This window comes from Indicator indicator, chromosome 19, assembly GCF_027791375.1.
Source record: "Indicator indicator isolate 239-I01 chromosome 19, UM_Iind_1.1, whole genome shotgun sequence".
Lineage (NCBI taxonomy): Eukaryota > Metazoa > Chordata > Aves > Piciformes > Indicatoridae > Indicator > Indicator indicator.
Window position 1 is genome coordinate 20942104 of NC_072028.1, and position 24845 is coordinate 20966948.

The window sequence follows — 24845 nt, forward strand, 5'->3', positions numbered from 1 at the left end:
AGTTTCAAGCCACTGCCCTGCATCCTATCCCCACAGCCCCTTCTGAACTGTCCCTCCCCAGCCTTTCCTGAAGGTGCCCTGCAGGTATTCTAAGGTCCGCCTGGAGCCTTCTCTTCTCCAGGCTGAACAGCCCCATCTCTCCCAGCCTGTTCTTGTAGGAGAGGTTCTCCAGCCCTCTGATCATCTTGGTGGCCTCTTCTGGACCCTCTTGTTTTGGGAGGCATGGTCTCAAACAGGAGAGAACAGAGAGATTACCTTGTGGGATAGCTACCTGTGGCCAGCTGTCCAGCAGAAGGAAGGAGAGCACACATGCACAAGCTATGTGCAGGTACTTCACCAACACAGGTCTTCCTCCTTTTGGAGTTACTCAAGCAGAGCCACAGAAGAAAACAAGACAGTCAAGAAAGATTCAAGTGGCTGCTGAAGGTTGGGAAAGGCTTTGTAGCAAGGGAGCCCATAAAATGCATTTGAGCTCAACACATGGGGTGGTTACACCTTGGCCTGAAGGCGACTCAGGCCTAGCCCCCCAAAGAGTGCTTTTCCCTCCCCCTGCTCCTATTCTAATCAAAGAGTCATTGTCCTGCAGCAGACAGGTTGGACTTTTACTGCCTTCTGCTCCAGGATACCAAAGAAGCCATAAACAATGCTGCAAGTGGCCACAAAGCATGACTAATGAGGGAACACTGCATGACCTGCCTTTCTCAGGCATCCTCCCAAAGCCTGGCCAAGCTGGAGCTAAACAGCTGCTCTGCAAAGGGGTCATGAGGACAGCTTTGGTGCCACCAGCAAACAGCAGCAGGCTGGGAGACTCACAGAATCACCCTGTGTGCTTTGGCTGGGAAGGGACCTTGCAAGGTCAGCCAGTCCAACCCCCTGCTCAAGCAGAGCAGGTGGCCCATAGCCACAAACAACCTGCTCCAGCCAGGGGGCAGCTCCCACCTCTCTGGGCAGCCTGGGCCAGGCTCTCCCCACACTCAGGGTCAAACATTTCTCCCTTCTCTCCACTCTCAATCTCCCTCTTTCACTTCAAACCATCACCCCTTTGCCTGGCACAAGTGGCCCTGCTCCAAAGTCTGTCCCCAGCTTTTTCAGAGCCTCTTCCAGCACTGAAAGGCCACCAGAAGGTCTCCCTGGAGCCTTCTCTTCTCCAGCCCAACTCTCTCAGCCTGGCCTCACAGCAGAGCCCTTCCAGCCCTGCCAGCACTGCTGTGGCCTCCCCTGGCCCAGCTCCACCAGGTCCCTGTCTGTGCTGAGGGCTCCAGAGCTGCCCCAGCACTGCAGGGGGGATCTCAGCAGAGCACAGCAGAGGGGCAGAATCCCCTCCCTGCCCCTGCTGCCCACACTGCTGGGGATCAGCCCAGGGCATGGCTGGGGCTGGACTGGCAGCACTCAGTGTCAGCTCATCTCTAGCTTTGTACCCCCAAGTCCTCCTCCTCAGGGCTGCTCTCCAGCCTTACACATCCCCAGCCAGGACTGATACTGGGAGTTGCCCTAACCCAGGTGCAGGACCTGGGCTTTTTTTGAGCCTCAGAAGGTTCACATGGTCCCACACCTCTCCAGCTTGTCCAAGTCCCCCTGGATGGATCCCATGCCTCAGGCATGTCAACTGCACCACTCAGCTTGGTGGCCTCTACAGACTTGCTGAAAGTGCACTCAATCCCACTCCCTATGTCCTTGATGAAGACAGTAAGCAGCACTGGTGCCAGAAGAGGCCCCTGACAGAGCAGGGCAGAAGCAGGCTGTGGTTTAGGGCTTCTCCAGGCTGGGTAAAGGTATTGCAATACTCAAACAACTTGAATGCCCTCCAGAAGCAGCATCTGGCTTCGAGGCAGGCTAAGGCAGGGAGGCAAGAGTCACCCTGTGATTGCTGGGCAGTCACTCAGATGACTGTGGTTATTTTGGGATGAGAAAGGGAGATCTCCAGTGGGATCAGAGCAGTGCTCTGAACTCAACATGAATTCTAGAGACTGCTTCAAATGATGATGAAGTTGTTTTGACTGTAGTCACCTGAGCATCCATCCAGTGCTTGCAGCTCTTCAGGGGCTGCAGGTGGGAAGTAACCCAAGTCAAAAGTTGCAGGCTGGTTGTACTGCTGCTTCCTTGGGGGTGAGACCAACCTCTACATCCCACTGGGTTTGACACTGGAGCAGAGCTCTTGTCACAGCTCTCTTCCCTCACATTCCAGATGTAAGCAGTGATGGGGGAAAAGCAACACAGAGACTTCAAAGCACACAAGAGCAGGGGGTGACACTAAGAAGAGGGTCAGCAGCTGAGGTACTGAGTGACATCTTAAAGGCATTAGTACAGCTGTCCTGAACTGGGAGAATCATAGAATCATAAAACTGTCAGGGTTGGAAGGGAGCTCAAGGCTCAGCCAGCTCCAACCCCCCTGCCATGGGCAGGGACACCTCACACCACAGCAGGTTGCTCACAGCCACCTCCAGCCTGGCTGCAAAAACCTCCAGGGATGAGGCTTCCACCACCTCCCTGGGCAACCTCTGCCAGGCTCTCACCACCCTCCTGGGCAAGAATTTCTTCCTCACATCCAATCTCAATCTCCCCATTTCTAGTTTTTCTCCATTAAGAAGAGAAGAGGGGTGCTGCACACCAGGAAGACCTCAGTGCCTCACTGAGGCTTGTTCAGGTACCAGAGAATGAACTGAGTCAAACCCTTCAATGAGTTCTTCAGCTCAGAACAGAACAAGCCAGAGCAGCAGCTCTTGGCCAGGAGAAGTTCTACCCCTCACCTGCAGGTGAAGCTCAGGCAGTTCCAGCATGAGTAAGATGCTGCCTGTGATGGTCTCCACACCAAATGTGCTTCTGTCTTCCTCTGTGCACTATCTTTCCTAGAGTCACACCACTAAAACCCACACCTAAGTGGTTTTTAGGTTCATGAACCTAAAAAGAGACAGCTGAGAATGTCCTGACTGCCACCACAAACCCCATGGTGGCCAGTAAGGGGGTGCCCTGCTGGCTTGCAGAGCAAAGAGTTACAACTTCACAGCAGCACAGAGGCTGTGGCAGCTTTTCAAATCCAAGTATCCAGGAATGTTCTCAGCATCAATCTATATTTAGCTGCATCTCCACATGACTTTTACCATCCTCTGGCCAGTTGAGGTCTCTTGGGATGCTGACCTCGGTTTTCCAGTGGTATCATCCATGGTATCATCACTGACTGGCTGACTAAAAGGCTAAGGAGGGAAAAAAAAAAAAAAAAAAGCCAAATGAAGCACTTTTGAGGCTTTGATGTCGAGCTCCAGATGAGTACAAAGCCCTTGAAACACCAGGGAATGTTTTGAGCACCTTGCAGCCTCCTGCAGGAATCTCTGCTTACCCAAACTGGATACCTCAGAGCTTGAGGAACATTAGACTGATCCCCTGGCATGCTGTGCTCACAACCAGCACTGACTACAGCACAACTCTTGACCAGAAGCATCTCACCATGATGCTTTCACACAGAGGAGCTGCAAAAGTCAGGCCTGCATAAGCTATTTTCTTACCTTCCTCACATGTAAAGCACTAAAAACACCTCACACATTCCAAAGGCTGCACTGTGCAATCTCATCTGAGACCCAAAACTACCTCTGGCAGCTAAGGAAGCTGAAGCCTCTCAGTGGTCTAGACCAAGCTAAGGGCTAGGTGAGGAGTGGCTGAGAGCAGGCTGCAGGAGAAGGCCTCGGGGGGGTCAGGTGGTGACAGACTCCCCAGGAGCCAGCAGTGGTCCCTGGCAGCCCAGCAGGCAGCTGTGTGCTGAGCTGCATCCAGAGCAGGGAGAGCAGCAGCACAGGGAGGGGATTCTGCCCTCTGCTCTGCTCTGCTCAGAGCCCACCTGCAGCACTGCCTCCAGCTCTGGGGCCCCCAGCACAAGAAGGACCTGGAGCTGCTGGAGAGGCTCCAGAGGAGGCCACAGAGGTGAGCAGAGGCTGCAGAACCTCCCCTGTGGGGCCAGGCTGGGAGAGTTGGGGCTGTGCAGCCTGCAGAAGAGAAGGCTCCAGGGAGACCTTAGAGCAGCCTTCCAGCACCTGAAGGGGCTCCAGGAGAGCTGGGGAGGGACTTGGGACAAGGGCTGGGAGTGACAGGACAAGGGACAATGGCTTGGAGCTGGGAGAGGGGAGAGTGAGAGTGGAGAGGAAGAAGAAATTGTTGTCAGTGAGGGTGGGGAGACACTGGCACAGTGCCACAGCCTTGGAGGTTCTGGCTGCCCCCTCCCTGGAGGTGTTCAAGGCCAGCTTGGATGAGGCCTTGAGCCACCTGTGCTGGTGGGAGGTGTCCCTGCCCATGGCAGGGGGTTTGGAACTGGATGATCTTGAACATGCAGAACGTTGCTGTGCACACAGACCTGCTCCCAGCAGAAGAGAAGTCATCATCTCACCTGACATGGCAGCAAACCCTAGAGGGTGGACACAAGACTTAGCTGGGCCTCTAAATGTTGTGGCATTTACACAAAGCTCCCTGTTAGCACCTGCTAGGCCTCAAACCAGCACATAGAACAGATCTGGGAGAGAGCACAAGAACCTGAGATGCCCCCAGGAAGTCTTCAGAGGTAGTGACCTTGGCCTCCAAGCTTTCTCTGGGCTGAACTTGTCAGTCTAAAGGAGTGGGTGAGGCAAATCCTCCCTGTACTCAGTACTGGTGAGGCCACACACCAAATCCCGGGGTCAGTTTTGGGGTCCTCACTCCGAGGACACTGAAGTGCTGAGATGGGCCCAAAGAAGAGCAATGAATCTGGTGAAGGGTCCAGAGTGCAAGTCTTATGAGCAGTGGCTGAGGAAACTGACTCCCTACAACTCCCTGATGGAGGCTGGAGGCAGGTGGGGGTTGGACTCTTCTTGGAGCAAGCAACAAGACAAGAAGAAACAGCCCTAGTGGGGAGGTTTAGGCTAGACACAAGGAACAATTTCTTCCCCAAAAAGGTTGTCAAGGCCTGGCCCAGGCTGCTCAGGGCAGCAGTGGAGTCCCCATCCCTGGAGGGGTTTCAGAGCAGTGTAGATGTGGTACTGAGGGACCTCTCTTTGTGGTGACCTGGCAGTGCTGGGTTAAGGGTTGGACTTGTTGATCTTAAAGGTCTATTTCCAGCCTAAACAATTCTGTGGTTGGATGAACCTGATGGAAAGGTGAAAGGAAAATGAAGGCTGCTAAGGTCCAGCATGAGAGGACCTTGAGAATGCTTCCAGTCAAGGAGTGAAGCACATTAGATGGGAACAGAAGCACTCAGTGAACATCCACCCAGCTAAAGGCACTGCACACAGGTTGTCTTCTGCAAGAGCTGCAACCACACATCAACAGACAAAGTGGAGCACTGAGGACCTCCCTCCCCATTTTAATGCCTCTGCCCAGTCTGCAGAGGGGAAGACTAGGAGAAGGATCACAAGAGAAGTGCAAGGGCTGCTCCTGGGAGCTGCAGAACCACCAGAAGGATCCAGCTTTAAACAAAGTCCAAGAAGACAGTGAAGTCCATGCACTGCCTTGGGATGAAGCACAATTAGCTTGGACCAGGATGTTAGGCAGGGGCAATGCATTCTCACCTCATCACCCACAGCTTGCAGGCTGGAGCCCCTTCTCTAGCCTGAAGAGCTTCATTAAAGATGTCTTTGTCTTGGTGAGGAGAGGCTGAGAGCCCTGGGGGTGCTGAGTCTGCAGAGGAGAAGGCTGAGAGGGATCTGCTCAATGTCTCTCAAGAGCTGAGGGCTGGGGGGCAGGAAGGAAGGGACAGGGACAGCCTCTGCTCACTGTGCCCTGGGATAGGACCAGAGCCAATGGATGGAAACTGCAGCACAGGAGGTTCCACCGCAACACGAGGAAGAACTTCTTGACTGTGAGGGTCACAGAGCACTGGAAGAGGCTGCCCAGAGAAGTTGTGGAGTCTCCTTCCCTGGGGATTTCCAAGCCCTGTCTGGATGTGTTCCTGTGCGACCTGTGCTGGATTCCATGGTCCTGCTCTGGCAGGGGGGTTGGACTGGAAGAACTCCACAGGCCCCTTCCAACCTCTAACATCCTATGAAACACAAGTTTATATCTGGAGCCCATCACTTGCTTTTTGCCACCAAGGACATTTTGGTAGCTCTTCCAATCATTACTCTGGCTCACTGTTTGCTAGCCTTGTACTAACACCTTCCAAGTGAAGAACAGCACAGGCTGGTAGGAGGGTCATGCTCCTCCACTTCCAACCCACTGGCCAAACAAAGTGTTCTCCAGGAACAAGAGGAAAAATACATGCCCTAGATGGAGCACACAGGGAAATCCACCTTCCCAAGAGGAGGGCACATCTGCAGTCACACCATTTTGAAAGATGACCTCCATGGGCACCACTTCAGCATGCAACCAGCCTATTTTCACTGCCACTGAAGCTGCTGCAAGATCTGTGTCCTTCAGGGTAGGCAGGAGGACAGATGCAGTTCTGATGCCACCACCCCGAGGCTGCAGGCCCTGCCATCATTTCCAGGCCATTAGTTACATGCCCTCCTCTCCTGAAGGTTGCATAACCCCTCCAAGAACTTGGCTTATCAGTTCAACTTTGCACTCTCTGCAAACAGGGAAGCTGTTTGTCAGAGAGCTGTGCTGCTCTGCCAAAAGCCTCCCTGCCAGAATAGCCTCATAAACCTTTTATTGCAGGATCCCCAACCACTATGTTCAGTTTGGCTTCCCAGCCCCACCACCACCACCTCCTCCTCCAAGGAGACAAGGAGCAGTTGAACAGCACAGCACTGGTGAACCACAGCAGCACCAGGAAAGATCTTTCTGATTGTTGTACTAATGTAAAGCATTGGGACTGGATGATCTCCAGAGGTCCCCTTCCAACCCCTAACATCATTCTGTTATCTGGAGCTTTGGGATTTTTTTCTTCTCCTCTCCTCCTGCCAGAAAGGCCTGCAGAAAGCTGCAGTTGTGTTTTGCAACCACCCCAGCTATGCCAGGATGCAGACTCCAGGATGTTCAGAATAAAGACAGGCAGCTCCCTACTTCAGAGGAGAGGATTATTGCTCTTCAGAGCTCAAGTAGCAATCATAACGACTTGGCTCTGGAACCACCTCTGCTGCAAGACTGTTTGAACTCCCAAGTGGTGCAGCAGAAACTAGATCCATCCAGCCTAGGGGAGAGGCAGAGCAGGACTGGGTCAGGGAGAAGGTGACAGAGGGAAGTGTCAGCTAAGACAAGGCATGCAGGAGGGGAAAGGTACAGGCAGCCTCATCACAAAAACATACCAACAGCCAAGTTCTCAGCTGCATCACCCTCAGGGCAACAACCAGGACGGTTCCCAGCCCCAGCAGGCTGGCAAGGTGAAGACAAAAAGCGACCCAGTCTGGCAAAGGCTTTGATCAAGTAAGCTGGAAAGTGTAGCTAGACCCCAGCTGGCCCCAGAGCTCAGTCCTACAGTGGACACAGCACCCCCAGAGTTACCAGCAGCTCCCTCATGTGAAGCCCAGTGAAAGAGAACCACAGAGTGCCTATGGTAGGAAGAAAGCTTCAAGATCATCCAATCCAACCTTCAACCCAGCACTGCAAGGTCACCACTAAACCATGTCCCCAAGCACCAGGTCTACATCCCTTTTAAATACCTCCACAGGTATTGGAGGCTATGGCCACACATTTCTTGAACACCTCCAGGCATGGGGACTCCACCAGCTCCCTGGGCAGTCTGTTCCAATCCCTGACCACTCTTACAGCAAAGACATTTTTTCTCATCTCCAACCTAACCCTCCACTGGCACAATTTCAGGCCATTTCCTCTCCTATCACCTGACACTAGAGAGAAGAGACCAATCCCACCTCACTCCAACCTCCTTTTCAAGGAGTTGTAGAGCAATAAAGTTTCCCCTCAGCCTCCTCTTCTCCAGACTGAACAGAGCCCAGTTCCACCAGTTCAAACTCTTCTCTGTCCATCAGCTCACTGCAGGGCAGAAGGGACAGAGTCCTCATTGGTCCCCACCCACTGAAGAAGAGGCTTGACCCTGGTGACTCCTCAGCTTTACACTGAATATGATGTCCAGTTTAGGGTGCACCCCAACATCTGGCCAGAGGAGGGTTAGGTTGGAGATGAGGAATAATTTCTTTGCTGCAAGAGTGGTCAGGGATTGGCACGGGCTGCCCAGAGAGGTGGTGGAGTCCCCACCCCTGGAGGTGTTCAAGAAATGTGTGGCCATGGCACTTGTGGTCATGGTTTGATGGCCATGGTGGGGCTGGGTGATCTGGGAGGACTTTTCCACCCACAAAACCATTCTATGATCTGGCAGAGCCCTCATGTCAAGTTGCTGTGAAACCAGACCTTCCAGAGCAGGGAATAGTCTGTGCTGAAGCAAAGGGAAAAAGCAATAAACCAAACCAACCTCAAAACAAAACTCACTGACACAACAAACAAGAAAACAACCCCTCTAACCCCAAAACACCTTTTGTTTTTCTTTCCCCCTGAAGAAATACTAAAGCAGGCTCGAGTCAGGATGACAAAGAATCTTATCTGCAGCACATGCAGGGAACACTGGAGGGAAGGAGAGATAGGACACGACGCTGTGTCAGGCTAACACAAAGAACAAAGCCTGCACAGAAAGGCAGGGCAGCACATCACCAAGAAGAACCTCAACCCCACTTCCATCCCACAAGTCAATATGTGCTTGTTGAGTTCAGGAAGTGGGTTTTGCTGTTTCAAGAACACTTAATACCTGCTCACTGCAGCCCTGACAGAACACTGCGGCCTCCCCTCGGCCAAACACTCATTGTTTGTGTTGGACAGCAGAAGGTAACAGCCAACTTCTGCCTATCACTCAGGACCTCCCTCTGGTCAGCTGGAAGTAGCAGCAGGCTTCCAGCAAGGAGCTGCATGGCAAGATGCAGAGCTAGCAGGTGGTTTAGAGGGACTGTGGCAAGCTCAGCGAGGATCCAGGAGTGCTGCTTTGACAGAGGCTGAGCACAAGCCAGCAGTGGTGCTCAGGTGGCCAAGGAGGACAACAGCATCCTGGCCTGGATCAAAGCCAGTGTGGACAGCAGGAACAGGATTGTGCCCCTGTAGCCAAACCCTGGTGAGGCCACAGCATGAGCACTGTGTTCAGTTCTGGTTGCCACGGTATGAGAAAAAGACATTGAAGGCCTGGAGGGTGCTCAGAGAAGAGCAGAAAGGCCAAGGAGGACAACAGCATCCTGGCCTGAATCAAAGCCAATGTGGACAGCAGGAGCAAGGAAGTGATTGTGCCCCTGTAGGCAAACCCTGGTGAGGCCACAGCTTCAGCACTGTGTTCAGTTCAGTTGCCACAGTATGGGAAAAAGACACTGAGGGCCTGAAGGGTACTCAGAGAAGAGCAGAAAGGCTGAGGAAGGCTTTGGAGGGCATCATCCAAAGAGCAGCTGAGAGAGCTGGGGGGGGAGTTTAATCTGGAGAACAGAAGGCTGAGGGGAGACCTCATTGGTCTTCCTGAAAGGAGGTTAGAGTGAGGCTGGTATTGGTCTCTTCTCCCAAGTAACCAGTGATAGGATGAGAGGAAATGGCCTGAAACTGTGCCAGGGGAGGGTTAGCTGGAGACCAGGAACAATCTCTTTGCTGCAAGAGTGGTCAGGGATCGGAGCAGGCAGCCCAGGGAGGTGATGGAGTCACCATCTCTGGAGGTGCTCACAAAACATATGGGCATAGCACTTGTGGCCATGGTTTAGTGGTCATTGCAGTTGGGTTACAGCTGGACATGATCATCTTAAAGGTCTTTTCCAACCTTATGATTCTAAGTGGGGGTTATCCTTACCACAACACACAGGGGCAGAGGCTGGCAAGCTACAGCTACCACCTGAAAAACCAAAAAGGGAAAATGGGCCAACTTCTGCAGTGCTTTGGTGCAAACAACACAACACTTGTACATAAGAGTTCCTGGAGCAGATGGGAGGCAGGAAAGAGTCAGCACAGCACCAGGAGAGGAACACAAGAGGACAAAACAAATCAGTGGTGGTCAGTGACTTCAGGAAGGCAGACCTTGCTCTGAAGCTGCGGTATCCTTGAGGCAGTTCTGTTCACATCCTTTCTCCCAAGCTCAGGAGAGAAGTGAAGTCCTGCCCACCTCCGGAGGTGCCCATCCTGTCCCCAGTGTGTACCTGGGGACAGGCAGCCACGGGGCTGGAGTGCCACCTTCCGGCAAGTCACTGCCAGCGCTGCCTCCTCTCCCTGAGGCCGGGGAACAAGTGCACACCAGAACACACCTCCCCCTGCTGCTCCACAGCCACCACACTGTCCCCCTGCTGCTTCTCCTTTCCTGTGGCCTCACTTAGCTCATGAGATGCTTAGAAGAGAGAAGGGAAATGATGTGAAGATAACCAGCTGGGCCCTGGGGCAAGCAGAGGGGACAAGGGCTACAGCTGCTGTAGGGTGGCTGTGGGAGGATGCAGCCAGGCTCTTGTCAGTGATACCCAGCGACAGGCCGAGGGGCAATGGACAAACTTAATCACAGGAAAGTCCTTCTCAACATGAGAAAAAATTCTTTACTGTGAGGGTGCCGGAACCCTGGAGCAGGCTTCCCATAGAGGTTGTAGAGTCTCCTTCTCCAGAGATCTTCAAAACCTCCCCTGGATGTGTTCCTGTGTGACCTGCCCTAAGTGGTCCTGCTTTGCAGGGGGGCTGGATTTGCTGATCTCTGGAGGTTCCTTCTAAACCCTAGCATTCTGTAATTCTGTGCTCCAATATACAGTTCCCCAGATCTTCTGAGCAACGTGCTCTGGCTCAAGATCTGAGCATGTTCCAGAAACAAGCACAGTAGTCACCTGTTAGGCAACTCCAAATCACTCCAGAGGTCCAGCAGGACACACACAAAGGAGAAAAACTGACTGGTTTTTAGATGCTTGCTCTACCCCCTGGCACCTGCCACCTGGCTACACTCAGTGAGATGGTGCCTGAGGTTCTCCAGTATTTCTAAGATGGTCAAAAAACATAGAATCAAAGATTGGAAAAAACCTTCAAGGTCATCAGGTCCAACCATTAACTCAGCCCTGCCAGTTCACCACTAAATCATGGCCCTTAGCACCACTTCTAAATGGCTTTCAAACCCCTCCAGGGATGACTCCACCACTGCCCTGTGCAGCCTGGTCCAGGGCTTCCTTCTTTCAAGGAAAATATTCAGCCTAAACCTGCCCTGGAGCAACTTGAGACCATTTCCTCTTACCCTGTCACTTCTCATTAGGGAGAAGAGACCAACCCCCACCTGGCTCCAGCCTCCTTTTTCAGGGAGCTGCAGAGAGGCAGAAGGTCTCCCCTCAGCCTCCTTTTCCTCCAGGCTGAACAACCCCAGGCCCCTCAGCTGCTTCTCCCCAGCCCTGTTCTCTAGACCCTTCCCCAGCTTTGTTGCCCTTCTCTGGACATACTCCAGCCCCTCAGTGTCCTTGGAGTGAGAAGCCCAAACCTGAGCTGAGGATTTGATGTGTGGCTCACCATCTGAGTCTGGACAAAGGCAGCAGTGAGCTTCAGAGCTGACCTGGATGTGCTTCAAATGCTTCTTTCCATTCCAAGCCTGACACTGGATGTTAGGGGTTGGAAGGGACCTCTGGAGATCTTTGAGTCCACCACCTCCTACAATCCCACCTGAGTTTTAAACGTTCCATTTCCAACCCAATTCCCCTCTCCCATGACAGTCCCAGTGACCTCCATCCCTGGAGATATTCAAGGGAGGCTTGACAAGGCTCTGGGCAACTGATGTAGGTGAGGATGCCCCTGCTGACTGCAGAGGGGGTTAAGACTGCATGACCTATGGAAGTCCCCAGACCATTCTGTGAACTCCAGCTTTCCTCATGCAGACGCCAGCCCCACTAAAAGCTTTCCATAGCCTTCTACCAGTTTCTTTTTCAACTCATCCTGGAAAGTTTAACACAGGAACACATTCAGTTGAAAACAATTTCTTCTTCTGACCACCTGGTGCCTCACTTGCCTGGAGCTGTCTCTCAGGAGTCATCGTTCCCATTTCCTGCTCAAGTTTCATTAACCACCCTAAAAGAAAGGAGTGGGAAATAGCCATGTTGAAAAGGCAAAGATAAACTGCCCCATTATGCCCATCTGTGTGCCTACAGCGGAAGATGAACTATCACAGGCTTGTCCCAGTGTCACTCAGGCAGGTAGGGTGACACAGCACCTCTGTGTGCCCAGCTACAACACCCCCAGCACTGTCATCATCCTGTGGCTAAACATCTCTATGATGCTGCCTACACAAACCTGGGTTAGAGGAGGGCTACTGGCACAAGTATGTTATGCCAGCCTCTGAACAGAGCTGCTCTCCAATTCCAGCTCTTTGGGATCTGCATGGAAGACTTCACACTGTCAGCAGGACAGGAATCCCTGAAACTTCTGCCCCTGGCCCAAGCCAAGACCTACCATAAGCCATGGGATGGTTTCAGAGAACAAAGCACAGCCTGAAAAGCAATCCAAGAAATCATATCTAGCCCTTGTTTCAATCCAATCCCAGCATGGGACCTCTAAAGATCATCCAGTCCAACCCCCCTGCTCCAGCAGGGCACCCGCAGCAGCTTGCCCAGGGGCACAATGGCCAGTGGGGTTTGGAAGCTCTCCACACAAGGAGACTCCACAACCTCTCTGGGCAGCCTGCTCCAGGCCTCCAGCACCCTCACACCAAACAACTTTCTCCTCCCTTTCAGCTGGAACCTACTGGGTTTCAGTTTGTGCCCACTGCTGCTTGTCCTGTCACTGGGCACCACTGACAAGAGTCTAGAGACCCTTCAAGTAGCAAAACAGCTTTCTTGCTTCACCTTCTGCCTTCCTCTAGGCAGCACTACACAGTGGCATTAAAGCAAATCTTGTGGTCAAAAGGGAAAAGAGGCAAGGAAAACTCAAGGAAATAACATCCTGTGCTGAATGGGACCACGATAAGGCCACAAAGCTGGGGAAGGGTCTGAGAACAGGGCTGGGGAGGAGCAGCTGAGGGACCTGGGGGTGTTTTATCTGGATAAAAGGAAGCTGAGGGGAGACCTTCTGGCTCTCTGCAAATCCCTGAAAGGAGGCTGGAGCCAGGTGGGGGTTGGTCTCTTCTGTCCAGTAAGAAATGACAAGATGAGAGGAAATGGCCTCAAGTTACACCAAGGGAGGTTTAGGTTGGACATTAGAAAAAACTTCACTGAAAGGCTTCTAAAAGCCTGGCACAAGCTGCCTAGGGAGGTGGTTGAATCCCCATCCCTGCAGGCGTTTAAACAAAGCAGAGATGTGGTGCTGAGGGCCATGATTTAGCACCAGGATTGGTAGAGTTAGAAAATATCCATTGGACTCCATCATCTTGAAGTTTTTTTCCAACCAAAACCATTCTGTGAGTGTATGACTGGTATATACAAGATGAGAACATGCAGCAGGCAGGAGATACAGACCCCTGCACACAATCACAGAATTGTCAGGGTTGGAAGGGATCTCAAGGATCATCTAATTCCAACCCCTGCCACGGGCAGGGACACCTCACACTAGATCAGGTTGCTCAGAGCCCCATGTTAAATTATAGAGAACTCATCACAGTCAGAAAGAAGGAAGCAGAACAAGATCAGAGCTATATCAAGCTGAGGGCTTTTAAAGTTAACTCACTCAAAGAGCTGCCAAGAAGCAGTCTGGCAGATGACAAGAGATGTTTAAGGTCTTCTGCATAACTCCAGCTGGATGTAGACACCCAACAGAACTGGTGTTAACAAGAAACTGGATTCCCACAGCCATTCTCAGCCCTCCTACCAAGTCACACCCTGTGCAATGAGGGCAGACGTGGCCTGAGACCTTTCAGTTCATCTCTTCCACACTTTGGGTTTCAAAGCAGGACAGTCAGGGAACAGCAAAGTGATAAAGTCTGCAAGTTACTCCTGTGCCCTGCCCAGACTTCTGTCTTTAAAGAAGTGTGACACAGAAGAGGCCACTAGTGAGTACTGTGATACTTTCACAACCTTCTTCTCAGAGATGCAAGCTACAGTCCTGTTATACTAAACCAGAAAGTCCAGGAGGCATCTCCTTACTGGTAAGAGAAGGTCACTGGCTGTGCAGGCTGAACACAGACTAAGGAAAGGGGGGGGGGAAAAAAAAAAAAAAAAAAAAGCCATTTTCAATTCCATGTTTTGGATGCAAACCTGCACGACTTATTTCCCACCAAGCCTGGCAATTTCATTTTACTCCTGACTGAAACAGGGAAGCAGAAGGTTGCAGAAACCTCTAGGAGAAACAGCTTGGGAGAAATGTTGTGGTATTTCAGGCTTTTCACATCAGCTGGACCTGCTGTGGAATCACACACACACATTCCCATGCACTGACAGACAGGCTGAGGCTGCTGCAGCCGCATCCCTCCCTGATGCATGTCCTGGGGCCTCCCTTCTCCTTCTGCTGCCATTTGTTGGCTCCCACTGAGCTGACTGAGAAAAACAAATCCAAGATTAACCCCCAAAAGGGGCGGGGGGGGAAAGAAAAAAATGTTGAGTTTTTGGCCAGCTTCACTCCCTGATCACAGTACATTAGAAGTTGGAAGGGACCTCAAGAGATCATCCAGTCCAACCCCCCCTGCCAAAGCAGGGCAGCCCGAAGGGCTCCAGCCCCTGGGGTTGGGATGGCAGGATGACAGCAGCCCTGCTGAAGGCTTATGGACCTTGGGAGGTCTGAGTGGGCAGGGAGCAGCTGTCATGCAGACACATGGATCACACCTTAAAAAACCCAGGAACATCTAACACAAGGGGCAAGAGTAAATGACAGCTCAAATGGAGACTGAACCTGTTCTGCACTGCAAGGCAGCTAAGCAGCTGTGCCAATGAAGCATCCACACCCTGGGAGTAGCAGCCTTTAAGCATAGGGTGATACCATGCTGCTGGTTTGAGACCTTCAAGTTCCACCAGCTTCATTCAAGAAGCTGCAGAAAACACAGGGCTGAGTGTGGAAAGGTGGTCTGAGGGCCCTCAAGTCTGGAAGAACATCAGTGCTTCAAATTGCTGCCCACAAACAGCTGGGACTCACGTGATGAAGTCCAGAAAGCTTGCTAGGGGCTCATAGGCATGGTTCCTCATGTGACGGAACTCCACCACCATCTTCTCCTTCAGCTTGTCATCTATGACTGAGACAGTGAGTGGGGAGGCTTCATTGGCCAGGAAGTTCCCATAGTCTGTGCTCTGGAGGTGCAGTTTCAAGTCTGCGAAGAAAATGACAGAATCAGAGAATAATTAAAAAAAAAAAAAATCACAGCATTGTTTTGGTTGGAAAAGACCTTTATGATCATGGAATTGCATCTTGAACCCAGCACTGCCAGGGCACCACTAAATCATGGCCCTCAGCACCACATCTACACAGCTTTGAAACCTCTCCAGGGATGGGGACTCCACTACTACCCTGGGCAGCCTGGGACATTTCTCCTTTCGAGGAAGAAATTGTTCCTCTTGTCCAAGCCAAACCTCCCCTGGTGCAACTTGTGGTTATTTCCTCTTGTCACTTGGGAGAAGGGATCGACCCCATCTTGCTCCAACCTCCTTGCAGAGAGTTGTAGACAGTCAGAAGGTCTCCCCTTAACCTCATTTTCTCCAGATTAAACACCCCCACTCACCTCAGCTGCTCCTGACCAGACCTGTTCTCCAGCCCTTTCACCAGCTTTGTTATCCTATATTGGTCCCATTCAGCACAGGACCTTAAGGTTCTTCTCGTAGTGAGAGCTCCAAAATTGAATCCAGTACACAAGGTGCAGCCTCACCAGTGCTGAGTACAAGGGGACAACCAGTTCCTTGGTCCTGCTTGGCACACTATCACTGATCCAAGCCAGAAGGTTGGAGCACCTCTGCTACAGGGACAGGCTGAGGGAGCTGGAGGTGTTCAGCCTGGAGAGGAGACGACTCCAGGGGGACCTTAGAGCTGCCTTCTAATAGCTGAAGGGATCCTCCAGGAAGCCTGTAGAGGGACTTTTGCTGAGGGTGTCTAGAGCCAGGCCAAGGGGGAATGGTTTGAAGCTGAGGGAGAACAGGGTTAGACTGGAGCTGAGAAAGAAGTTCTTCAGTAGGAGGGTGGTGAGACTCTGGAATAGGCTGCCCAGGGAGGCTGTGGCTGCCTCCTCCCTGGGGATGTTGTTCAAGGCCAGGATAGATGAGGCCTTGAGCAGCTGAGTGTAGTTGAGAAGTGTCCCTGCCTATGGCATGGGGATTGGAGCAGATGATCTCTGAGGTCCCTTTCAACCTGAGCCATTCTATGACTCTCTGATGCTCTTGGCCTTACCTGCAACTCCACTCACTGTTTTGAGGCTGTCCCCTCACTCTCAGAACACTTGATGCTAGAGATGCAGCGATATGAAAAGTAGAGTTTGCTGCACAAACCCCTTCCAGGAGGTCAGAGCTGGATCCCACTCAGCCCACAGCCACACAACTCCACACTGTGTCTTGTAGCCTTTCCCTCTGAGCAAGCTCCCATGAGCTCCTTGGCTGGAGCATTTTGTCCTGCTGGAGGAGGCTGCCCCCTCCCAGCTCCGCAGCACAAGAGCCAGCACATCGTGGTGTTGCAACTGGAATAAGGGCCATGTTTATATAACACTTGGAATTGACTCCTACAGGGAAGGCCAGCCACAAACTGCAGGCACTGCACTCTTCTGAACCTCTCAGCAGCCAAGCAGGCAGAACAGGACGTATTTTCAAAACCTTGGACTAGATTTCTAAGCCCTGACTCAAGGCATCCCACAGTAGAGCAGAGCTTTTACAGGAGCCTGTCCTCCTGCAGCCACTGGGCCAGTCACCCAGCCTGGGACAAGGGCCTTTGGGAGTCTTTACACATCAGCTTCTCAGCGTGGAAGGGACTCATCCCGTGGTTTCACAAACACCCTGCCAGTAGAGCTGTCCCAGCAGCACTGTGACTTAGTAAGTGGATCCACTGCTGAGCAAGCCCCAGGCTCTCCAAAAGTTCAAGTCCCCATTTCCTAATGCAAGTTCAGACCGACCTGGAGCTGTCCTCTGGCACCAACCGCAGCAGCAGGGGCGGCCGCCAGAGATCCCACACGCTGCACGTCGATGAGGGGCTGCCTGCCCTGAGAGTCTCCTGCTGGGCCTCTGTCCCAGCTTCCTGCTGAAGAGGAGACCCCTGCCCCCAGAGCCAGCAGCTCCAGACGAGCTCCTTTGGGATGCTAACAGCAGCAGCCCAAGGCCTCAACTCAGTACCTGCTTCTGAGAGGTGCCCATGTTGGCATTTCCCCAAACACTCCATGCATTGAAAGCTGCAGAGGGAGCCAACATTTGGCCAGGGAGCACTTGGACTACCACAGCACTTTTATTCTCTCTCCTCCCCTACAAAAGCTAGCAAGTTATGGCCAGGTCACAGCTTGCAGAAGGACAGATTATTTCTGTTGAGTTTTCAAGTCAGGGAGCAATGGAGATGACTTACAAGTCACCTCCTTTCAACTCTCAGATCACCTCTCTGGTTTTATTGAAGATAAACACAAGACAAACACAACCAAAGCTTAATATCACACCTCAGCACTTCAGATGACATTTTCTTGAGGGACTTCAGATCCACAGTGGCAACAGGATCATCTCCTGCAAGTTTGCTTGGCCAGAACAAGAAATCGAGTCATTAGAATCAGAGAGTAGTTTGGGTTGGAAAGAACTTTAAAGGTCATCTAGTTCCAGCCCCCCTGCCATGGGCAGGGACACCTCCTACTAGACCATGTTGGTCAAGGCCTCATCCAGCCTGGCTTTGAACACTTCCAAGCTTGGAGGCTCCACAGCTTCTCTGGGCAACCCCATCCAGTGCCTCACCACCCTCACAGGCAGGAATTTCCACCTCGTGTCTCATCTAAATCCAGATTCTTCCAGTTTGAAGCCCTTACCCCTTGGCCTGTCAATCCATGCCTTTTTACAAAGTCCCTCTCCAGCTCCCCTGTAGGCCCCCTTCAAATACTGGAAGGCTGCTAGGTCTCCCTGGAACCTTCTCTTCTCCAGGCTGAGCAAGCCCAACTCTCTCAGCCTGGCCTCACAGCCAAGGGCTTCCAACCCTGCCAGCATTGCTGTGTCCTCCTCTGGCCCTGCTCCAATGGGTCCCTGTCTGTGCTGAGGACTCCAGAGCTGCCTCAGCACTGCGGGGGGGGGTCTCAGCAGAGGGGCAGAGTCCCCTCCCTGCCCCTGCTGCCCATGCTGCCGGGGATGCAGCCCAGCAGACAGGGCTGATTACTCAGTAGCCTTTCAGCCATCTGTTATTGACCAAAGCCTGTCCTGTAAGCCCTACTCAGACAGAGTGACCCAGGGTCCCAGCAGCTCGTACTTCCAACCCCTTCCTTCTTTCAGCATCCTCCTGTAACTGCATTGCAGAGCTGGGAATCAAGTTAAGGGCTCACGCACTCGCAGGCGAGGGCTGAGCCGTCTGCCGGTGCCTGCCGGAATTAGCGCTGACAGCTTCCGAGCCGAGCCGCCCTTTCCAAGCCATTAGCTGCTGTAACCCCAGCGTCCGGCTCCGAAGAGCGCGGGGCCACGGACGCAGGTACAAACATCAAAGCCTGCTTTGCCATCTCCCAGCCCCGAGAGAGCAAAGCAGCACCCACAACTGCCCTTGGAAGGCTGCAGTCCTTACTGCTTGGCTTGCTGCTGCTTGTAGCCACTTCAGACACTCTTCAAGCTGCTCTTAAACCTCACCCAAGCAGCACACAGAGACCTTTATCCCCTGCAGGTTGTAAGACCTCTCCTATGGTTGCACACCCCTAGCAGTGAGATGCCACCTTTCTGAGCTGGACACAAGCATCATTTTTCACCCCTTCTGCCTACAGTATCTCACCTGCAGCCCTTCAACTCTGTGTTTCAGATGCCCTCAGCACCAAACACCAGCCTGTGTTTCTAGCCCAGCTCTTCCTAGGGTTGAATCCACCTCCCTCAGAGCTTTAAACCCAGCGTGGTCAGGTGTTGCCTCCTTAGGAGCCCATCAGCTAAACAGCCCTCTCCTGATCTCTCCAAAAAGTGAAGTAACCCCTCTTAATCTGCTGCATCTCCAGCAAGCTTCACCCCTACACCTCCATTTTGCCCCTGCTTCTAGAAGCACAAAGTCAAGGCTGTGACCTCAGAAGTCCAGTAAACTAACAAGACATCAGCCAGCCCCTAGAGAAGCAAAAATCGCTCTGAAGCAAAGAGGAAGAGGGCAGGAAGCAGCTTCACACTGCAGGAGCTGACAGCAGAGGAAAAACAACCCCAAAGCACTGCCAGGCTGCCCAGAGCTCCTACCTGCCAGGAAACCCAGACACCAGCACCTCCTGATGAGGGGCAGGACCCAAACAAGGGCTGAAGCTGCACCAGTGATGAGAGGATGACCTCAGCTGCTGCTTGAAGTTTAGCTGGGAGAAGCCATGAAGCAGCTCTCTGCCTGCTAAATGAGGCCAGAACAAACAGCAGAGAGCCTCTGCTGAACCCTGCAGGAAGCCAGAGACCGCAGTGTTTGTTTGCTACCATGATTTAGAAAGCCATGGAAGTGCCACCTTTCTTCCAATGAATAATGTTTTCCTTGAGCTTGCTGTAACAGGACAGCTCATTAACCAGCCACACTCACTGGTGATACTGGAGGACACAGGACAAAGCCCCAGGATTAGCAGGACAGCATTTTGGCCATGTCTGTGTTGCTGCCCAAGCAGCCAGCAGTCACAGGACAGGAATGGTCTGTACCCTCCTCCCCAGGTCTCACTGCTGCCATACATCTGGACCAATGAAAGCTCCTGGGGAGAAAAGGGCACACATCTCTCAGCCCCAGCAAGGGTCAGCTCTTCACAAAGGGCTCCTAGGTATCAGGATTGGCTTGGATTCTACACCCACCAAGTTCAGACCGAACAGACTGCCCAGGGAGGTGGTGGAAGCCTCATCCCTGGAGGTTTTGAAGGCCAGGCTGGATGTGGCTCTGAGCAACCTGATCTAGTGTGAGGTGTCCCTGCCCATGACAGGGGGGTTGGAACTGCCTGAGCTTTGAGGTCCCTTCCAACCCTGACAATTCTATGATTATTCAAGTTCAAGATGGATCTAAGCATGGCCACACTTCAGGACCATTCCTTGCTTGGCTGTATAAAGGCATCATAGAACCGTCAAGGTTGGAAGAGACCTTTAAGATCTTGAGTCCAGCCAGAAACCCAGCACTGCCAGGGCACCACATCTACAGCACTCTGAAACCTCTCCAGGGACAGGAACTCCACCACTCCCTTGGGCAGCCTGGGCCAGGGCTTCCATCTTTTGAGGAGGAAATTGTTCCTCATGTCTAACCTAAACCTCTTCTGGAGCAACTTGAGGCTATTTCCTCTTGTCCTGTCACTTGTTCCTTGGGAGAGGAGACCAACCCCCACAGGCTCCAGCCTCCTTTCAGGGAGTTGTAGAGAGCCAGGTCGTCTCCCCCAAGCCTCCTTTTCTCCAGCCTGAACAACCCCAGTTCCCTCAGCTGCTCCTCACAAGGGTTGTGCTCCAGACCCTTCCCCGTGCTTTGCTGCCCTTCTCTGGACATGCTCCAGGACCTCAGTGTCCTCCTCAGAGCGAAGGGGACACAACTGAACCCAGGATCCAAGATGCAGCCTCACCAGTGCCCAGTACAGGGGTGCAATCCTTGCCCTACTCCTTCTGGCCACACCATTGCTGATCCAGGCCAGGATGCTGGTGGCCTTCTTGGCTACCTGGGCACATGCTGGCTCATCTTCAGCCTCTGTCAAACAACATTCCCAGGTCCTTTTCTGACAGGCAGTTTCCAGATACTCTGCCTTAAGCTTGGAGTGTTCATGGAGTTGATGTGACCCCAGAGCAGGACCTGGCACTTAGCTGGCTTGCACAGGAAAGGATCAGCCCTATTCCTCCCAAACCCAGGAGAACACATAGAGCTCACAGTGTTCTCCACCATGGACCAAGGTGCCAAAAGCACTCTTAAAAGTGGTCTGTAGCCCTGGAAGCAATGCAACTTCTCTACACTAGAGAGGACACAGTGTCCACGTAGTTAAGATGAAAATGAAGCCCAGCTCCAGCCTTTTGGGACCAAACAACAGGGTCACAGTGATAAGACAGAAACAAGAACTGCAGCACAGCTTCCTCCACTCTCCTCTCAGCAAAAAGATGCTGAGAACACTCTGTAACACCAGAAAGCAAAGGAGGCCTCTGGGGGAGAGAGAAAAAAGCATTCCTGGGACAATGAAAACAAAAGCAGACTGCACTCAGCAAAAGGCTGATGCACAGAGGACATGCTCCATAACATCTCATCTTGGTTTAATGGCCATGGAGGTATTTGGTTGATGGCTGTACTATGATCATAGAATCACAGAATTGTCAGGGCTGGAAGGGACCTCAAGGCTCAGCCAGTTCCAGCCCTCCTGCCATGGGCAGAGACACCTCACACTAGATCAGGTTGCTCAGGGTCACATCCAGGCTGGCCTTAAAAACCTCCAGGGATGGAGCTTTCACCACCTCCCTGGGCAACCTGTTCCAGTGTCTCACCACCCTCACAGGTAAGATCTTGGAGGCATTTTCCAGCTGTAAGAATTCTATGCTTCTGTGATCTATCTGTAGGACCAAGAGCCCACAGCTCTGCTCAGGCCTTTGCTGCAATGAGTCTAGCTCTCCTGTGGTTAAGCAAGGAGAAGATAGACACTGCTCACCCCACAGCAGGCACACTTCCTCACCCCACAGCAGCTCATCACCTGTCCTGTGTGTGGAGAAAGAGGAGAGAGGAGAAAGTAGGAGGGAACTCAGTGTCTTAACACTCTTCAGAGGTATTTTGCACAGCAAGGCTTGAGCAATTCACTCCTGAGGCTGCCTGTAAGCAACACTCCCCTTCTAGGCAGCAAAGGCTACAGAAAGCAACCCTTGAAATACTCTTCAGGACTCAAACCAAACCACCCAACCTGCCCAGCCTTGGTTTATTCAACACCATCCAGGCCTGTACCAAGAGCTTAGTGCTCACTATGTATTGCTACAGATGTGAATCTGACAGAACAGGGCTGTGGCATATGTGAGAATACCACTGGGCCAGACCACCATGCCCTCCACCTGGGCCAGGGTCTCACCACCCTCAGTGCCCAACATTTCTTCCTTCTCTTCATCTCCCTTTTTCAGCCCTTGGCCTGGCACAACAGACCCTGCTCAGAAGCCTGTTCCCAGCTTTCTTAGAGGCCCTCATGATGATAATAAACCTCTAACAGTCTACCACAGCTTTCAGGAGCTGGAGACAGCTCACCATCTTTCTGACAGCAGAAACCTGAGCAACTCATCAGTCTGGTTATCCAAGAGAGATTCAACTCCAGAACAGAAGCTGAGGGAAGCAGCTCCAAGTCCTTCACTGACATCTTGTGTCAGAAGAAGGAACTGGAGACAGCAAGTGCCCAAGCAATACCCAGCACTGGTGCACAGCACACAAGGACCTCTGGCTGAGGTTCAACCACAGCATCAGGATTTTTGGAGCTGAAAGCAAGGACTGAAAACATTGTTGATGAGAGTTTCATGGGAAAGGTTAAGCCAAAACAGCTCTCATGTCCTTCCCTCAGTTCCAGTCATGTTTTCCTGCTCCCTAAAGCCATCTCAGCAGTCTGCCTGACCACAGAGAGCCTCTTTGGCTCTCTTTCGGACTCAAGCAAGAGCTTGACCTGATCAGACAAGCAGAAATGACAGAGGATGCAGGCAGAAGAGCATGATCCCCTTCTACCAGCAGCATTAAGCTGTCAGCACAAGTCCTGAAGTCAATTCCTTCATGCTTCCAGACTGATCCAAGCACAGGAGAGGGAGCAGCAGTTTGGATATGGAAGCACAACATCCTCTAAGCAATGTTAATTCCAGTGAATAGCCAGGGCCAGCTCCAGAATAGCCTTGGTCCTTCAGGATTTCTCCATGGCCAAGGTGATTAACCACTCCAAGATCACTCCAGGACTGGGATTAGCTGCAGAGCCAGGCTCACACACAGGAGCCAGCAACAAAGACAAAACAGCAACAGTGGTGAAGAATCTGTGAGTCCTTTATGCCTGAATACTTATTTGGTTGCTAATAAACTTCTCACTGCCTGGATTTAGCTTAGACAAGCATCTGGGAGAACAAGAACGCACACTAAAGAGTCTGTGAAGCACAGAAAATAGGCACTGAAATAGGAAAATCAGAACCAAAGGGACAGAGAAAAACAGCCTGACCACAGACCAGTATCAGAGAACAGGAGCAAGGTTCCTTTGAAGGAAAATCCCTCCACAAAAGCACACTAGACAGAGGCAGAGAAAGCCAAGTAGAGGAGGAACGAGACTGGCAGTGAGCTTGGAACAGCCTTCAGGCTCTGAATGAAGCTTGAGAAGGAGCAGAGCAGCCACTGCCATCAGAGAGCTGTCAGGGACAGGACAGTAACGATACCAAAACAAACACAGGGCAACTCCAGATTGACTCATTCCAAACACAGAAAACACAGCTCCAAGGGAGAGCCAATTTTACACATCTTGGTTCAGAAGGCAAACAAGGGAGAAAGAGGAGAAGCTCCTAGTACAGAAAGTCTCCAAAGAGAAAGTTATCTGCTGTGAAGTTGATAAAGTGACAGTTTAGAGCATGCTGAAACTCCTGACTAGCAAAAAAAGAGCTGGAATACCTCTCACTGTCCTCTTCCAGGCCCTGGGTTCCACAGCAAGAACAACAGACACTACTGCAAGCAAAGAGCTGTAAGAAAGTCCAGCTAAAAAGGGGCTTTTGTTGAAGTAAAAACACCCTGGGTACAATTAAAGAGGAGGCTGAGGTGCATCACAGCACTCTGTTCCCATTCCCTTGTTTAAGCATTTGAGGGAGCAGCTCTGGGTAACTTGCATCCAGGGTTCAGCTGGTCAAGGATCACTCTAGATAGTCAAGATGAATTTCAATTGCTCAGCAATGATCATCTGATAAAACTGATGGTTCACTAGCATTTCTAGAAGAATGACCCAATAATTACAGCCCCACTGAACTAAATAATCAACATCTATGGATGTGTTTCTAGCCTATTTCCATAGAGACCTGAGTTTGATCTTTTGAGAGCTGTGATCCTGGGTTCTAGACACCAGCCACTGAAAACTGTTGGACTGACAGAGAGCTTAGCACTGATTAATCAGGATGATGAGGTGACCACAGGTGATGAGTATCACAACAGCAAAAACCTTTCCAGCTCTCCTTTGATTGAAGAAAAAAAGGCAATAGGTGGAAATCAAAATTAAGAGAACTCAAGATTACAGGCAATGGATAACTCAACAGGGCACTTATTAAGATCTGCCCTGGATTTTTTTCCCCTAGCATTCCTTCAGTAACAAGGACTTTTCCTAGACAGCCTGACAGCCTCAAAAACTGATCATGGGTGCCAGGGATTAAGTTAAATTACGCCAGTGATCTTACTTCTGGCCTCAAGAAGGCTTCCTGAGCTGCCTGCCATTAGGGAAGCGAAAGCAGAACTCGAGGCTCGTTGGCACAGCCTGACAAACCCTCCTGACTCCCAACAACTGCCAGACACGTACCACAGCTGTAAGGCCATCTCAAGAAAGCACTGAGAGCTCAAGCTTCCTTAAACCACCGTATCAGCTGCTGCCATCACACGGGAAACTGAGTCAGCTGAGCTCGGAGGGAGCAGCCGGTGGGAGGGGGAAGGGGCCCAAGGGCTTTGCTGTGCCAAAGGACGAAGAAGGGATAGAGCCGCCGCCGGCTGGTTTTCTTCCCACTGTCGCGCAGTCCCTCGCATCCCCACCAGCCCTTCATCCTCATCCCAGCCGAGCTTCCCCCCTCAGGCCTTTCCCTCAGCATGAAGGACGGGGGCGGCCGCCCTCTTCCGGAGACTCCCCCCACCACTCACCCTCCAGACTCTCGCACTGCACCAGGTTGACGTAGTCCCCTTGCCGGAGCACCCCAGCTTTAAAACCGCGTACCAAGCCTTCCAGGTAGCCGTTATCGACGTTAAAATAGAGCTCGGGGAAAGACGACATG

General features: G+C 52.0%; 1 protein-coding gene across 1 annotated transcript in view; it reads right to left on the reverse strand.

Annotated features, from left to right (window-relative positions):
* ATP6V0D1 (ATPase H+ transporting V0 subunit d1) overlaps positions 1-24845 on the reverse strand; it is a 43065-nt gene extending 18220 nt beyond the window's left edge. The window contains exons 1-2 of the mRNA XM_054389525.1: positions 24715-24845; positions 14932-15103 (exon numbers count right to left, since the gene is read on the reverse strand). Coding sequence (XP_054245500.1) covers positions 14932-15103; positions 24715-24844 — 302 coding nt within the window. The 5' untranslated portion in view covers position 24845. The remainder of the gene's footprint in view (positions 1-14931; positions 15104-24714) is intronic.